The 19,076-nt window shown below is 32.1% G+C and overlaps 1 protein-coding gene across 2 annotated transcripts in view; it reads left to right on the top strand.

The window, feature by feature from the left end:
* The first annotated feature begins 7,888 nt into the window (after positions 1–7,888).
* Dop1 (dopamine receptor, D1) overlaps positions 7,889–19,076 on the top strand; it is a 112,644-nt gene continuing 101,456 nt past the window's right edge. The window contains exon 1 of one of the 2 annotated variants that reach the window (XM_018455490.1): positions 7,889–7,923. In XM_018455490.1, coding sequence (XP_018310992.1) covers positions 7,909–7,923 — 15 coding nt within the window. In that variant the 5' untranslated portion in view covers positions 7,889–7,908. Of the gene's footprint in view, positions 7,991–19,076 lie in introns of both variants that reach the window. The other variant, XM_018455489.1, reaches the window with a different exon arrangement.

Below are 19,076 nucleotides of genomic sequence, written 5' to 3' on the forward strand. Positions count from 1 at the left end.
TTCTCTTCCATCTCTTTTCAAGAAACTTGAAGTTCGTTTATGATTTCTTTATTTTTTCAGGATTAAATATTGTAGAAAATAAAATAGTACATCAATATTCATAAACTTTTTGATTTTTATATGCATAAATAAAATAAAAAGAAATATTTATTGTAGTAACGCAATTTTTACATCATAAAAATTTATCAAAAATATGAATATATAAAATATGAAAATATGAAGATATATTATTGAAAATTTGAAAAATATGCATACTTATTGTATATGGCTGTGCGCACGTCCCATCATTTATTTCGGAACTTATAGTATTTGTCGCCGATACGATGCCATGGTGCTATAAACTTATGCTATTACGATGAGTAATCGACCGAAGTTTCTTCCAGCTCTAAGTCTACTTTGATTATTGACTTATACTCGTAATTCGATATTTTAGTCACGTCGTCATTACCATCAAGTACTTTCCTTTCTTATGTCGAACAATGTTGTCAGTCGCTCGTGAATCAATATTGACTGCAAATACATTTAATGTCGATCTGTATTTTTTGCTTGAATCATAAATTACAGGATTTATGATTCAAGCTAAAGTTCGATTCTGGCCTTTTGTTTATTGAATTTTAATTTTTACATGATTTATTGTATCACATAGAGAGAGAGACAGAGAGAGAGAAAACATTCAAATTTTAGTTATGTACAGTCTATATTTATGGAATATTTAATATATCTGATTTTTTATCATATTTTTGTTACATGTCATAATACATCATACTCTCTTATTCATATTTAGTATAAAACCATATTTCACATTTGAAAATGCTTATATTCTTTATATGTGTAATTTTTTAAGAATATTAATTAATATTTATTATTTAGTGACAATTTTAGTAATTAATTAATTTTATGACGCAGAAATATACTTGATGAAAATGGAAATATTGATACATTATAAAAAAAACTAAAATAATACAAATAAAACGACAAATATGATAAAAATACCGAGCAATCAATTACCGAGCAAAATTTACGCACAAATTCTATATTTACTGTAAATATATTCTTGTTATCTTCGAGTAAAAACGTCCTGAGTACATATTTTACAAAGATTAGTTATAAAGATTTAATTATATATAATTAGTGAATAATAATTTATTTATCGCCATGACTTTTCATCAGTTGTGTGCTATTTTATGCTTGAAGGTATGAATTTTGTGCGGTAACTTGAATGATTTAAGGGGATCCTAAAGCCGTCTGTATTAAATAAAGCCGACTAAATCATATAATTTTTGTATAACAAATACTTTTTTCTCCTTCATAGATTCGAAAATCCTTTTCCAGGATTAAAGTATACGCATTAATACGTGTTTGTGAGGTAGAGTTTATGTCGAGAACGACAATAATTTCGAAATTGATATATTTTATTATTTCTTAGTGTAACATGGCGTCTCAAGCTATCAAGTGACAACATTTGTTTGATATGAAAGTTTTGCAATTTGTACTTACGAAATAGTGATCCACAAACACATAGTTTGCACGAACAAACGTCGAGTTCTTAGAATTAATCTTAGATGCTTTATCGCGACGAATTTGTTATACGAAAATTGACATGAATGTGCGACTGAATGTATCATAGGTGTGTGAGATATTAGTGTGGTAGTATATAAAGACATGTCGGTGCGCTGAAAAAACAGTGACATCTAGTGACTTTGTCGGAGTTCGAGCTTCGCTTTAAGATCCCCTTAAAAAAAATTATTGAAAGATCTCAATATTTAGAAAATATTTGTTTATTGTAATTTTTTCGAATTGGTACAACAGAAAATAGTGATTGTAAAGTAATAATCTTTTTATTTAACGATAAATATCACGTAAGAGATATTACTTTAATATTCTCTTGTTTATTTGCGATCGATAAGAGAAAGAGCTTTTCGAACTATATTGTTACCGAACAATACGTATATCGAGCTGTCATCTGCCGTCGTTTCTTTCGAGGACTGTGTTTTGCCCGGCTAAAATGTGAAACGTCGTGTACACTTGGCAAGACTCAAGGAAAATGCGAGCATTTCATCGGCGAGACGAAAGGTACGCGACGCGGAACGATTTGGAGCGTGAAAAGTGTAACACGGAAAAACACTCGTCCCTAAAGGGGGATTTGAAAAATCTCATTGAGAATCCATAGGTGAAATTTCTTCTCGTTGCCGATTTTTCCCGTTACATATTCTGGCTTGGTTCTTTTAAGTTTGACTGCCGCAAAATAGTATTCCGTTGTGTTCACCAAACACGTAATCATCGAAGGGCATACAACAATGTGTTTAACATTTGTCTCCAGCGTATTAATCCACTTATATTTGAAAGAGTATCATAGAAAGACCTATTCTTCGAGATATAAACATTCACTGAAAAAAAAACAGTAATAATATTCGTAACTAAAATTAAGTGCTAATTTTACTTTTTAAATATTATCTTAATTTTCTAATTATTACCAAAAACCGTTGGTACTATTATTATGGTAATATTTACTAAAATATCCTAAGTGATAGTTACTAAAGATTTGGTGAATTAATTTCAATCAAATGTTCGATTAATGTTTAAGTAGGTCGGTGGCACATTTCACATACAAATTATCATAACAATCTTGTTAGTGAATTTTGCCACTTTACGTCACATACAAATTATCATAACAATCTTGTTCTGGAAAAGGGAAATAAAAAGTAATGCTCAGAAGTTATTTTTATATTCCTCTATCTCATAAGAATGTAAATAAGAATGTAAATTTAACTCTATATATACATATTAAAAAATATGAACTTATAGAGATAGTATTTGTTTGGGGTATTTGATTACCCCACCTACTTAAAAGTTAATATAACCAAAATCAGTTAAACGCTAATTTTATTTTTCTAAATATTATCTTACTTTCTTTCTCTCTTAATTATAACCAGACAGTTACTATTATTATGTTTGGTAATATCTATTAAACATTACACTAACAATAACTACAACAAAATACATTTAAGAGCTATTATTAGACTTTTTTTGCAGTATTCGATCAATCAATAAAGATATATTAGGAAAAGAAAAAAATCATCAAACAATATACGCGACTCTTTTTTGGTATATATAACCGAATATATCTAACATTTATCAATATAACACATTGTGTCTTATTTGCGATTATGAAGCCCCAACACTGCCAGTTGAATATTTGATGACCTCAACTGAAGCGTTACAGCTTCGTTTGGCATATCGATTTTTCTTGATTGCTCGGTCCCGACCGTTTGATTTGCGACATAATACAATTTAACAGGATGGATGAAGAGCGCTGGAAGGGGATTATTGAGGACAATAAATCGGTATATGAAGCAACGTATACAGAACAGATTTTATCAAATGGCAACGGAAATGTAACCGCGGATTTAAAATCCCCAGAGTAGAATGACCGAACCTCGCGGGTCAACGAGCGGATTAATTTCATTCTTGATTCCGCGCATTAATTCTGCTATTGACATCCTTTCCGAGAATCTGAAAGCATTAATTTTTGAGCGTACCCAGAGAATATTGAGATGTCTTATAAGAACATTACAAAGATGTCTTAAAAATTCACGAGACATTTTTTAGAACTATTAGAAAGACATTTAATGTGACATCTTTAAAATATCCTAATTTATGACATCTTATAAACATTATCCTTTTGACGTCTTGTAGACACTATTGTTAACGTCTTGCTTCAGACATTTGTGTAAAAAATAAAAATAACATTATTAATACAGAAATGCGTGAAAGAATATGAAGCTGGAATTATCTGACAAATCGGTATGTTAATGATACACTGAAAAAATTTTAGTCATTTTTGATCCAATGAATGATCGTTAATTAATGTTCCATTTAATGTCCGACTTAATGTAGTTAATTCATTGATACGATAACTGAATTCATTTATATAATTATATATTCAATAAATTTTTTTGCAATAAATTCTAGTAATAGTTTTATAACTTAAATCATGATGAGAATTCATTGGACCAATTTTCATTATTTTTTCATAATTCAATGAATATTTTATTCTTGCCCTTGTTCTTTCATTGTTTTTTGAATATTTTATTGTATTTACATACAGTTTTGGTTCAGTGTACTTACATATCTTCGATAATGATCTATCTGTTACATTAGATATCAGTTTCGTCGTTAGAAAAGTTATGTAAGTATAAAATCATTGCTGTACCAACTTATCAGGTAATTCTAGCTTGTATTTTTCCCTTAACAATATTTTTCCGGACAATTTCACATAATTGTATAATTGCACAACACTTTAATAATACAAAATATTGGAATGCTAAATTAATTGACATCCAATATTTTTATAGGTTACGTATTATATCTGCAGATTGTGATATCATGAATTTCATTCGATATTATATATAATAAAATTTACATTTGATAATGTAAATGAATTACACATGCGCCAAAACTTGAATAATTTTTAGACGTCTTTTGGAAGAGGCTTAAAGATGTCTCTTTCAAGATTTAAAAATTCTTTTGGATATCTTTCAGACATGCGTGTTTTTTGAGTGGAGACACCAAAGAAATATCACGATCGATATGCGTCATGACTTGTATGTACATTCGGAATTTTTAGAACCAGTGCACTAAGAAAAAGTATCTTAATTTCAAAGAAATATTTCTTTGAAATTAAGATATTTTTTGCTCAGTGTGGCAGTCACTTTCATAATTTTCCTTAATCTTAATTTATCGTCATCTGTCACTCAATCTATCTCACTCAATAAAAAGCAGTGCGTGTATCGTTATCTTATTAAATCCCATTTAATTAGTTTGGTTTAATTGTCTTTTTATTATGATTTGAATAATTATTGTTGACGGTTGTTTCTCGTGCCAACGATAATCAGAGAGGAAGAATCTTGGCATTTTGTAGAAATTTATTAAGAATGAAATCGTCTTTTGTTATATAAGTAATATTCTAAATTAATTACGTTGACTTTTATAACTCTATTTTAATAGACAACAGCCTTAACTGTGAGAAATCTTCATCGTCTGCATTTTTTATTTTCGAAAATGCTGCAATTCTGCAAATTTTTATTCGTTCAACATTGAGAAAGCAATATGGTTATCGAAAACGACTATAAAATTATAATCCATATATTCTTGAGGACTATATATATATATAATTGTTATTACTAACACTATAATAATGGTAACAATAAAAATGGAACTATAATTATTTTATTAAGCGGTTATAAATATCAAACACTTTTCTTTTAGTGGAAAATTATTAAATAGAACAGACTATTTTCAACATTCAGAAATGTCAATTTCTGAATGATAGATTTATATGCCATTGTTGATTCCGGGTCAATGTCTCACGACCGTCGTGTCGGTACTTGTTCGTTGAGAAAATGTTTCCGATATCAATTCATAGTGTATGACTTGACATAGAGCTAAATTTTTTTCTCATGGCAGGCGAATAAAGCTGGCTCATTTTTTCGTTAGGTATACTTTTGAAACAAGCTTTCGCGTCGCAGCGAAAATTTTTGATTGAACGAAAAAAATGTCGCGGTCGCGACACCCTTAAATCGAATTATTGTCTTATTTCGTAATTGAGAGTAAGACGAATCACTCAAATTTGCTGTGAGACAGTATATTCCCATCGCTAGTTAATCTTGCGTAACTACAAAAGACATATATCATTTTTTTGCACGATGGAAAATGTCTATCCGTCTATCGGCGCGTAGATGTCGCGCATCCAGTGATCCTTGCTTTTTCCATGGGAAAGATCGGTGTGACGTATCGGCGATTTACCTTAGAGACGTGGATTTATACCACATACTCTAGAATGCATTTTGTGAGCGACAGCACTTCGATGAGTTTATCGAATAGTTCCGATACGAATATGTTATGGAGCTTCCCGAAATCTAGCGCTGAATTCGAACTTTTAACGTACTCGAATATAACGTGATTATAGCTTTTTTGTGTGTACGTAATATGTCATATCTTTCAATACAAGAACAGCAAGTGTTAAAAATTCTGGTGCGTCGAGTCTATCAGACATTCCTTCTTTTTATAGCCGCCCCGCTTCCATGTCAAAATCGTTCGTGAAAAATGATGGATCGTTCATACACGTATAACGCGGGATTGTGCAATGCATTCAAAATTATGCGTTTTATCGTTTTATGCCATTACTCTGTTTTTTCGTCATGTGGGCTATTCTTCATATAACGCGATAAGAATGACACAACTCATCTCTCTGCTTAAGAAGATCCTAAAGCGAAGCTCGACCTCCGACAAAGTCACTAAATGTCGCTATTTTTTCAGCGCACTGACATGTCTTTATATACTGCCACACTAATATCTCACGCAACCTATGATACATTCAGTCGCACATTCGTGTTAACTTTCGTATAACAAATTCGTCGCGATAAAACGTCTAAGACTAATTCTAAGAACTCGACGTTATTTGTTCGTGCAAACTACGTGTTTGTGGATCACTACTTCGTAAGTACAGGTTGCGAAACTTTCGTATCAAACAAATATTGTCACTTGACAGCTTGAGACGCCATGTTACACTAAGAAATAGTAAAATATATCAATTTCGAAATTTTTGGTCGTTCTCGACATAAATTCTACCTCACAAACACGTATTAATGCGTATACTTTAATCCTGGAAAAGGATTTTCGAATCTGTGAAGTAGAAAAAAGTATTTATTATACAAAAATTATATGATTTATAGTATCAATATCGATAATGCCTGCTTTAATAAATATTGATCGTTACGTATAAATTCTAAATTTCATTGCTCATAACATATATACTTAAATATTTTGTATTTTATATCATTTTATTTCATATCATCAAATTAATTTTAGTTACTTCAACAATGGATTCTCGATAAACAGAAACCAGTTGGTGGAAATGGCCACATTGTGGAATTAGACAAAGCAAAAGTTGGCAAGAGAAAGTACAATAAAGGTCGTATAATTGAAGGACAATGGGTTTTTGGTGGTATTGAACGTAATACCAAACACATTTTCATCCTACCTGTATCAAATCGATCCAGTAGCACTCTCTTATCAATTATACGAAAATATATCTTGCTTGATTCAATAATTTATACGGATCAGTGGCGTGCATATAAGAACCTTGATAATGATATTTATTTACACACATTGTACTATATATGTAATAGTTTCTGATATTATATATAGCCGAAATAAGAAATTATTTTTTCAAATTTTTTTGTTAATAACTTTTTAACGAAGAACAAGCGACGACTAAAACTTGTTGGAAGTCAATCAGGGTCATGACAACATATGTCAAGGACAATGTCATTGGAGCTTAGTTCCCTAATCGATACTTTTACCTCATCTTATATTAAATTGACACAAAAATTTGAATGGCTTGTTTAAGACAAATATAATTAAATATTAAATTTAACACATTTTCAAACTGTATAATATATTCATCTTTTTAATCGACTTCAAAAAAAGAGGAGGTTCTTAATTCTACCTCTATGTATTTTTTATGTACGTTTATTTTATATTCTCGTTTTATTTCGCGGAATTTAGTCAGCAAATCTTTTCTCCGTCTAGTTGAACGCGTTTACATCTGGAACCGCAATTATAGTTGCCTTTAGCGAAAGCGATCGCCGTATGTCTCGTCCGACATAGTCTCGTAGCCGCTTCACCCTCGTGAAGGGTTTTTTCTTTTCTTCTTCTTTTAGAGGGAAGGAGAAAGAGAGTGGCGTTACGGGGTAAGTCGTACAAGAAATGGTGGATGCTGAGAGGGTTGGCGGGGGTGGATTCGACTGAGGGCGCGCGCCGTAGGGAACGCGTCGCTCGCTCTCGGGGGCGTGCGGGTCTGCGGGAGAGTCAGTGCGCGGCGAGGCGCGCCAGCTGCCGCACGTCATGATTCTACCCCAGGTGAGCGACGATGTACCCAGACACTACCACTACCATCCCGTCGTTAACAGGACGACCGCCGAGAATCGTGAATATACACTCAAATGATAGTCCCTGTGCATGATGAGTGTCGGCGATTTTTTTTACCTTAGTTCTTCATTTCATTTCAGCACGAAACAGCATGATTAAATTTTTCTTTCACCTTTCCCTCGTTTCCCTACCTCGCGGATACCTCGACCTACATGAAGAATCCGATTTTAGGAAAAATGGAAAAACTAATAGAAAAAGACTTCCGAGTGCGAATACGCGATTATGCGAGTATCACGCAGTGATGTGAACGACCGGCATAAAATTTCACGTGTTTCGTGCCGTGACGCGAAAGTATGATCGAGTTATTTCTAAGAGCGAAAGTGAATGAAGAAAATCGAGATCCCTCTTCGCCAAGCTGAGAAAAAACGGTGCCATTAAAAGACGATACCAAAAATTGTGCCCGAGAAAAAATAATTTCTCATGTGCTACCAGTTGTTTCGTGGTTTTATGTATCGAGAGTGTGATACCGCTGCATCTCGAGTTTCGTGAGACCCGCAAATTGTAACCGCAAATTACGCTGCCGTTTTTAACATCGTGAAATTTGATGCCGAGTCTGTCGAGAAAATCGATTCGTTCACCGGTAAAATAGTTCGCGGGTAAAAATAACTTGTAAGATAACGTCGACGATGGAAATTTTAATTTACAAGGCATGAAGGCGTAATCGTGCGAGAATCATAACCGAGTCGAGGTAGAGGATGATAAAGCTCAATTTTATCAGCTCGGTGAGTCTCGTGAAACACAACGTGAAAAATATGCATTACCTTCATGAAATTTGACGATAGATAAATGGACAAAAAATTAACCCATCGTCAGCGAAGTAGGTCATTAAAGATTAAAGGCATTGCGAACAATAACGTCGATTGAACAGAATGATAATTTTTATTTGAAAGGAATGAATCAAATTGAAGTTGGAATTAGATTTTGACGGTTTGATTTTCGCGAACTTCCCAAGTATTCTTCGTAAGTGAGTTTCAAAATTTCGAAACTTTTCTGAGACGCATGACGCGGAACTTTATGGAGAATTTCGTGAATCATTTTTACGGGATACTGAGAGAGAGCTGCTTTTCTATCGCTGCAACAGGTTCTCGTATATTTTGGTTGTTATCGTCGCTAATTTCCCTATCGCGTTGTCCGGTAGATTGATTATCAATGATTGCCTGAAGGAAATATAGGCCGAGCTTACAGAAAAGGCAGAAAACGTCTTTTAGTTAAGAAAGTTAAATACTCAAGAAAGTTAAATACCTGTCCTCGTTATATTTAATTTAGATTATCGCTTATATGCATATTGTGATATAATTTGCATGCTTTTATCTTAATCGTAATCGCTATAGGATATATAGAATTGATAAAATCTTTAATATTGACTTAGAGATATTCATACATACAAAATATAAAAGACTAACTGAATTTTTTCAAATTCATCGCGCGCGTGTGTACATAATTATTTTATAATATACCTTTGCGTGCATATAATTATTCATAATATAATTTTTTAAAACATGCATTTATATTTTATAAACGCATACGTTTTGAAGAATTTTTTAAATGGCGATAATTTATATTTATTACGCTAAACATTACATGAATTAGTTAGCTTCATATTTTAAAAGTTTTATTGTTTACATGTGTTGGAAAATTATCTTCCGAAGAAACTGCAATATATTTTTTAACATTATAATTTCTAAAATATCAAGAATTTAATGATGCCTTTTAAATAATTTTAATATACAAATGTAAAAATTTATTTATATTTATCAAGTTTCAAAGTGCTTTTTTATATCAGTCTTGAAGGTCGCAATATTTGATTAAAGCTTTCTAAAAGTCTAGAAACTTTTAGGCACGTAGCAATATAATCTGACTATAAAACAGAAACTTTATGATGTCGATATATCGCTCCCTTACTTTAAATATAGCACAATTTAAAAAGTGAAGTTTCTTAGTAAAAAGGAAAAACTATTTTTCAATATATCATAAAATCATTTCATTAATTAAAAAGAATGTATTTTCAATATGATTAAATGTCGTTTTTCTTATTTTTTACAATCTTTAAAAATCGACTCTTATTGAATTTTGTGAACAATTTTGATTTTTTATGAAGTGAAGTTAAGTTAGTTTAGTTTTAATGATTTTGGTAAGATAATGATTACATATATAAATCATTCATAGTAACTCGAAAATAGCGTTTTTTAATTTGTGTTATTTTTGAGATAAGACAGCGATATAGTAGTATTATAATTAGTATTAAACTTATTAACTCTTTGCAGTCCTTGTCAAAATTGGACTCGACATATAGCTTTGCAAAAGTTTCGCATAATTTATTCGAATCAGTACGATTGTTATCGATCAATAAATTATATTTTTGAAATCTTAATTTCTATAAGTTTTTCTAAATAATAAAAATATTATGATTCATATGTTCACTGATTAGATAGAATTAAAGACAAAATACTAGATTTTCGCTCATTTGTGAGAAATAATTTAGACAGCAAAGAGTTAACACAACGATTATTATTCTCTAGATTTTACAAAAGCAATAAGCCAGAGCTATCATAGTACTAAATACAGATACACAAAATAAAATTTAATGTTTGATTCGGAGATTAGACCATGATGTTTTTACGTTTTGACGCTCTGAAACCGAACTCGATCCAAATTGCTCAATCATATTACATTTTTTTCATCGATGGGAAATAGTTCTATTTTCCAATATTTTTAACCTATCGACTTGCATATTAATTTTATAAGCTTGCATATTATTGAATTTACTTTCTCTTTTTTATCTTAGTTTACATATTAAAAGTCTGACCATAAATGGTTCTAAAAATACTGGAAAATCGAGTTATTTTTCATTGATAAAAAAAATTGTGACCTGATGAAGCAATTTGGACATTAGATTTGGTTTCCGAGCGTCAAAATACATAAGAATATCATAATTTAATCTCCAAATCAACAAATTTTTCATATATAATTATAAGCATAAAAATTTATTTTCTATTGAAATGATAGAGATCACTGAAATGATCTCTATAAGAGATCATATCGATAGAATTGTGCATTGTAAGGAGTAAGTTACAAAGTCGTATAGAACTCATAAATATATGCATAAATTTACTTCTTTTCCTATGAAAAAGAACGAGTACAAAAATTGCGTAGTTCCGTAGTGGTAGAAATCCAATTTTGTGGGAGAGCGGTTAAAAGATAGACGCTGAGTTCTTCGTCACGAAATACGCCGGGATCGCCGAGTTCTGCGGGCATGACGATTCATAAAAATTACCGGAGCGAAGTTTAAGAAGCGTCTTTGAACAGCCGAGGCCGGTACTCACTTAGAATCCCTAATTGTTCGAGAAAGAGAGACGATTTGGACACGATCGCAACTTGGAATCGACGCGATTAATTCACTGAAAGACCAAACTTTTGGAAGAATAGCGATATGAGAGTAGTGAACATCGCTGCATGTGCCGGTTTGTTCGTGCTTTCGAGAGTGGAATTAAATATTTTAGAATTCTATATCCGGAAACTATCACGAACATTTTTCAATTTTCCACTGAAACTTTACTCACTATAGTTTGATCATTGTTTATTAATGTAAGCTACCACGATGAAACAGATTCGGGATTCATAGTAAGTTCCGGTTAGTTTGCGATCCGAAATTTTCGAAATAATTTTCAAATCGTAAAGAGATAAAAATGTTCATCGTTTCTCGGTGGTGGAAATTATTCTGTAATGTCAGTCCATTAGGAGCAATTACAGAAATGTCTTTAAAATGCTTCTATCTCGCGATATTTTCTCTAAACGCGTCGTTAGGAGCAGAATATCTTGCGTGCATTTAATGTTTCGCGTGCAATGAAATACGAAACTCATTTCAAATGCGAAAATTATATATGTTATATAGATACAAAGAACTGTGATATCGAAAAATACGAACCATGATGAATGTTTGTTATGTGACACATACTGTAATTAAATTATAGCTATATTAAATTATAACTATAATTAAATTCAAGTTAATTAATAAGTAAAAAGTCATTATAATTGTTTATTAATTATTATAGCAGACGATGTCTAAAAATTGAAAAGAATTTTTATTGACTGGATTCTTTGATATCATGGTAAACAAATTGATGTACATACGTTCCCTTCGTATCCAACAAATTGCTCATTAAAACTTCTGTATGACATTAGAAACTAAGTGTTTTTGTTTGTACCTGACGGACCGCAAAATATCATAACGTCATGTATTACGTTCACAATGCATATCTCGCGAGGTATCTCGTTATTCAGAAAACACCAGTTTGAAAATTGAACTTGCAGCCACTAAATATACATCCTAACGAACGGAAAACGAGCAATTTGTAAAGAAATAATAGGAGTTCATAACGAGAAAATTGTAAAGAAATGTAGCAATTTATATTAATGCGCATAAAAAATTTGAAAACAAAGTTTTACTGTTCACAAAAATAGTCATCTACTCAACACGAATACGAGAAAAAAGTAGAAAATAAACGTGAAATAATACATAGAGTTACTAGACCACGATCTTATAAATTGCATCATTAATATCAAGTTTTATGCAAATACGAACTTGTTAAAAAGTGCTAAGCGTAATACTAATTAAAAAGTACTCAGAGATCAGTGTGATCTTTTTTTACTCGTTCTAGGTACGTATTATGGCGAATGAATGTCCTAAGTGTGGCTTTCTTTCGTGAGATTAAAGTGCATTAAAAACTTTTCCAACGACGCAGCTGTCCCACGTAGAGAGTATCATCAACGTCTTCGCACGAAATAAGGAAGAGTTTCTTTCACAATGCAATCAAAAGTGGATAGTTTCATATATAGTTACAGTTGCTCAAGTATCGTAGCTTGTGGAAGAAAGTCACGCGTCCACGACTATTCGATTCTCTTGAGGTCGAAAGGGAGTTTAATGTCGCGATACGACGCGGAAGGGAAGTCTAATTTCTGTATGGAACGTTTCTGCAGTTTGCGATTGCCGGAGTTTCGAATCTTCCATCGAGGAACTTCGGAGACGCGTCGCGACTGGACGTCCGCGAAATTCTCCTTTCCATGGAAGTGGAATTCCCTCGAACTCCTTGATATTCACCGGCACGCCGGAGATTATTTCGACCGAATTTTCATCGGACAAATTTTCCCGTCCCTTGAGGAGATGCCGTAAGTTCTCGGCAAGTCTCGCTTACGTCGTCGATCTGTTTCGCAAAAACAGATGTAGTAAATGTGTATTCCCACGAGGAGATGACAGCCACGTCTTTCAAGCTCTCATTTTACTGCGAAAGTTTCTCGTATTGTGAACTCAATAGCGAGATACGCTTGGACTGACATTTCCAAGAAAAGTTTGAAAAGCTGTCTCTACGGAGTTGTCTTAATTCGAAAAATGAATTGGTCATTGAATCATAAACACTGATTAGAAAATCGTATATGATGAACAACATACATTTATCATAATTATTAAAGAGATATTATTAACTAATTATATTAAATGTAATTTTCCTTATCCAAAATAGCAAAATACTTTATATAATTTTTAAAAAACGTTATTTTAAAAAAATAATAAGTATTGCGACTGATATATAATTTTGATATAAATTACATAATTATATATATAGGTATATTTCAATGAGATATAAGTTCAAAATTTTGCTGCAAATGTGTAAAAACAATCCCTTTATATTTATTATATTTATGCCATGTATATAGTTTCGTATTATAACGGAAAATTAGTCACAACTGATATTGTATTATCTTTAGTATTTTTCTATGTTTAAAATTTTCTTAGTTTATTTATTGTGATTAAACGTTGGCCATAACTCAAGGAACAAATATTTGCGAAAATTAGAGCTCGTTCGAAGTTAAAGCAGATTGTGCGATTTTGAATTCGAATGAACTAACGAGATATATGCCCTTAACGTATTAGACTACGAGTTGACGATTATGATTGACAGTTGCCCGGTTCTATTTTAGCCAATCACGATGGATTCGCTGCATCGTGATTGGCCGAAATAAAACCGAGGAGCCATCAATCGTAATCATCAACCCATAGTCTAGAGCTTTAGAGTTCGGATTTCCTACCCCAGTGGCCCCATATATCATTTTATCTTTATTTAACTTTCAGTGAACATCAAAAATAAAATGATACATGGGGGTACTGAGGTGTGAAATCCGAATGTAGCCTATGGAAATGTTGAAGAAACCTCGAGCCTCTTAGGACCCTCAAAATATTTGACGAAGTGAAATTTCTCTTCAAATTTTGTAGGATTTTCCGAGTGCTCTCGTACACCAAATCCAATCGGATCTATGGTATAAATCGGATTTGGATTGGGAAAAACTTTACTTTTCCGCCTTTTCTTCCAACAATGCTTTTAAGATATCGCGCGAAGTCCAAATGTTCGACTCCGTCGGGAGAACGCGCCCTCAATAATAGCATCGCAAGAAAATTGCAGTTTCACCAAAGCTACAACACATGAAGTTTATTATATTAGTTTAGTTCAAATAAGCTGAAAAGATATGATTTATATCTTATTTTACGAACAGCAACTCGCGATATTTGATCTTTATAACTTATATTATCTTCTCCACAAAATACATCGCGATGAAAATCGCGTTTTAATTATATTGGTGAAACGAGATTTTTTTTTAGGTGAACGAAATTTTCCCGACATGTCTGTATATGTTTTGCAGATTATCGGCGAGCCTTAATCTCGAAACGCGGCCATGCGGAATATCTCGTATCTCGTTGGGTAGCTTTGTTTAACCACCGCTAACGTGTAACAATGTAATTAGTGATCACGATCTTGGAGTATGCGCGCGCGGAAGTCTTCCATCTCTCAAGAAATTCCGACCGTCGCTCGCGGCCGATCCCTCAAGAGATTCGCGTTCTGATGAGGGAGTGGAATGTACTCTACCATTCGCGACTTGTCGTTTTTTCCGACATTTCTCGGGAATTGTTCTACACGAATTTAGATCGAAGGGATATTTTCCAGAGGCCTCTTCCTATCTCGCACAAGAGAATGGCACTGCCACTTTCCATACATTACCGTGCCCTGAAAATAATCGATCGGCCCATATACGACATCGATATCTGCGGTAGAACGTTCCGCCATCAGAAAGGGGAAGTTTGTACACTCTCCTAAATTTCGTATAGCACGCAAGTTTCAATGGGGAGCTGTAATGGATGTACTCGAAGTGTAGGTGTACCGATCCTTGAGAGCGCTTAAGATCCATGGAGCCGTTCTTTACAGTACGGTACAAGCTTATCGGCTATTTTCCGACCATCGCGTTTCTCTCTGACAAGAAATGTTAATGCGTAGCACGGGGATTCGCGAGGCACGCGATATCTTCGTGAAAATAATAAATGGATCTGCAATTCTCTTCTGAAGATCTTTTCAACATTCCTGTCATGAATAAAATTGATCAACAGTTTGGTGCAACGAATATGCGAGAAATGACACTAGATTTTCAAAATTAATAGATATAATGTACCAGTTAATGGACATGACTCAATTAATGGACGAAATAACAAAAATTTTAAATATTAAACTTTTGAATGATATGTACGACTCTAAATAAATTTATCCTGTTACATTTTTATAAACAATGAATTTATTTAGAGTTGTACATATCATTAAAAGCTTAATATTTAAAATTTTTATCATTTCATGCAATACGAGCAATTGGGTTATGTTCACTAACTTGTCCATTAATTAGTATATTTACCTTATCACTTTTTTAAGAAACTTTACATTTTTCCAAATTGTTTTTCTTATAATTTGAAACTAATTAATTGAAAATAATTAATCATTTTCTATAATTTTTTTTTATATCATAAGAAAAACTTTGTCAAAATTTTTATCGATCAACTGTAAGTATGTTTTGTCAATGGCAAGCAATTTGCACGTTCCTAGTCCACGTGTAAACTGCTCGTCAGCCGAAACGTACCTTTCTGTTTACGTATAATAGTTCGTCTCACGGGAACAATCGATAAAAGCTCGTACCAGCTTGGACCACTTACGTCGCAAAATTCTCCAACAAGCGGTGGTATTGTTGAAATAATTAGTGCGGGTCTGCGAGCTGACGTTGGATTCCGGACAAATTCCCGCCGTGACCGCCAATAGACCGTGGTCAAATGTAATGCTCCATTTGATAGTACACCCATTCGCACGGCGATTGCATGCAAGCTTACTTCCGCGTTGCATTCAACCGCGCCTGTTGCATGTTGGAAAAGATTAATTCAGGATATGTGCGTGGAACTCACAAAATGCGATTTGAATAGAATCGTAGTTTTCTCATTGATTTTAGAATCTCATTAATTTTGATATTTAATAAGCTCGAAAGAAATTGCTCCAAGAAAATTTTTTAAAAAACCGATTGTGAATAGATTCTTCTAAATTATATTATTTCGGGAATCAAAATGGGAAGAAAAACAGGAAAACGCAAGCGAAAAGTATAAGACAAATATGTTTAAATATTAAATACATATGAATATATTATATATATGTAAATGTATCAATCAAACATATGGAATTTGAATCAAACTGAGTTTGATTAGATTCTGATAATATTAAATTTTTAACTTTTCTCTCTCTCTCGAAATTATTTTATTAACAACTTCAGTTACCGTTAAAGTTATAGTGTGTTATAAGAAAGTTTTTATAATAGACGCGAATGTGCTCTTTACACAGTTGACCTCAGGATAGTGGATAATGAATACTTTTTGTTTAGTTAGTGTAATGTAACCTTTTATTCCTACATAAACCGAAGGTGATAATAATAGTTATTAGAACGTTGATATAATATTTTTATATAGTACTGAAAAAAACTTATTGAATGAAAATGATATTTTCATTTAACAAGAGAAGCAAATTAAGTTGCAGTATTTCGTATTCGATTATATATTTCAATATATTTCTATTTATTCCAAGTTTCGCTTTTCGAAGAAATTTATGCATCCCTCTATCGTATTGGAATTACAACGCACGGTGTTCGAAAAAATTCTCTGCACGTATTGTGCATGTGTGAATAATCATGATAAATATCTCTGAGCAAATATACATCTGCCGCATCTGCGTTCTCACTGTCTCTCGCTGCACTTGTATTTGCATAGTAATTGCTAATTACCAATCAAGCTTTGTGCTGGACTGCGAATCTTGTGGGAAGTACATCGAAGCTGATTCAACAGTCGGAAATAATCACGTACGCTCTTGACAACATTAGGGATCAATTGCAGAAACTAATTAAGTCAAGTTAACTGAGATGCCGAATTACGAAATATATTCTCGTAGTGTAACAAGAGATTTATTTCATTTTAACAGTAATCAAAGGCCTAATGAGCCAAGCTCGGTGGTCGTGCTAAATAATCTTTTGACAAATTGTTAATTAATAAAACAATATAATATTCTAGGCGCAGTTAAATACTTCACAGATCACAATATCGTAAAACATTTTTGATTTAGATTTCATTTTTTCAACAGATAATAGTTTTTCTTTTAACAAAACTTATAATTTCATGAGTCTTACGAAAATCCCTTAATTACTGTCAAATTATTTCATATATTAAGTCTAGTATTTTTATATTTTTTTTTATTTATCCTATACGAATTTTATCATGCACGCGTCGTATCTTATTTCCAATTTATCAAATATCATTTTGATACAGATACTTCTAACTAAAAAAGTTCAAATATTAAACTTTTTTAGAAATGATGTGAAGTGATGTCTCTCATGAAATTATAAGGAGTCTTATTAAAAGAAGAACTGCATTGAGAATGACTTCTTGATAGATCGAAAACGTTTTGCAATATTATGATCTTTGACAATGTTTGACTACGCTTAGAATATTAATTATATTGTTTTATTAACATTTTGTAAAAAAATTATTTAGTACGATTACTGAGCTTGGTCCGTTAGTTCCTTGATTATTATTAAGTTATATTTTTTATGTATTGAGCTTAGTATTTTAACACTTTATTTATTTTATTTAAATCGTTTGGTATATTAATTTATGTTACAATAATATGTACCTATTGCATATTATTTTGCATGACAAAAATTTCTTGCGATTGATTGTACGATATTGATTTCTTTGTATTACTAATCATATTAACAATTCTAAAAATGAGTATTGCCATTTAACTATTTCTCGTAACGATTTTAATTTTAGTAAATTCTGATTTACTAAATTTTCGTACAAAGTGTTCACACTTTTCATACAATATTTTTTCTATATATATGTATATATATATACATACAATATATATATATCTACCTTTACACACACAGCAATTAATTTGATATTTTGTAGAGAAAATAGTTCCTTTCCGTAAGACGAATCCGTTCGACGAAAGGATTCATCTTGCGTCACGTATATGACAGAAATATTTATTGAAATGTTTGACGATGCGAAGATATCTCTCATAGTAATATAATTATCTACGTATTATATGAAGTAAAATCATCGTGGCATATCATATGAAGCTATATAATATTAAACATGGTAATCCTCATAAGTTCGCCTCCTCTAGAATTTTCCTTTCAGGTTATAGGAAATATATTCTAACTACTTAGGAAACTATCACACCTTATTAAGTATACCTTAACTGTATCTTCAGTCTGCTGGAATTAAATTAGACTGACGTTGTTACGCGGTGGAACAAATGTAAAACGAAAGACCTAATCAGGTTTGATTTCGATTAACAGAGCACTAATTCGGTTAGATGGAAAGAGCATTTACAATAACAAATTTATCTAGATTTACAGTTTACAAATTTCTTTTCCGCGTTCGGTGTTGCGCTTCCTTCGTAGTGAAATAATGAAATTTGGAAGATGTTCAATCTCGTGAAAATTTAAAAGGCAACGTTGCATTATACAATTTTCCTAATACTTTTAAACATCCATTACTCTTCATATATATTTGCTATAATCGTAATTTAAGCGTAATGAAAATTGTAAGAGTAAAGTCCGCCATCATTTTATACTTCTCATTTTCAAATAAAATATTTGCTTATCATCTGCGATGATATATTGAGAAAAATATATGGTTGAAAATGAACAAACCAGAATATTTTGATCATATCAAT

Source organism: Mycetomoellerius zeteki, unplaced genomic scaffold (genome assembly GCF_001594055.1).
Source record: "Mycetomoellerius zeteki isolate Tzet28-1 unplaced genomic scaffold, Tzet1.0 scaffold481, whole genome shotgun sequence".
NCBI lineage: Eukaryota > Metazoa > Arthropoda > Insecta > Hymenoptera > Formicidae > Mycetomoellerius > Mycetomoellerius zeteki.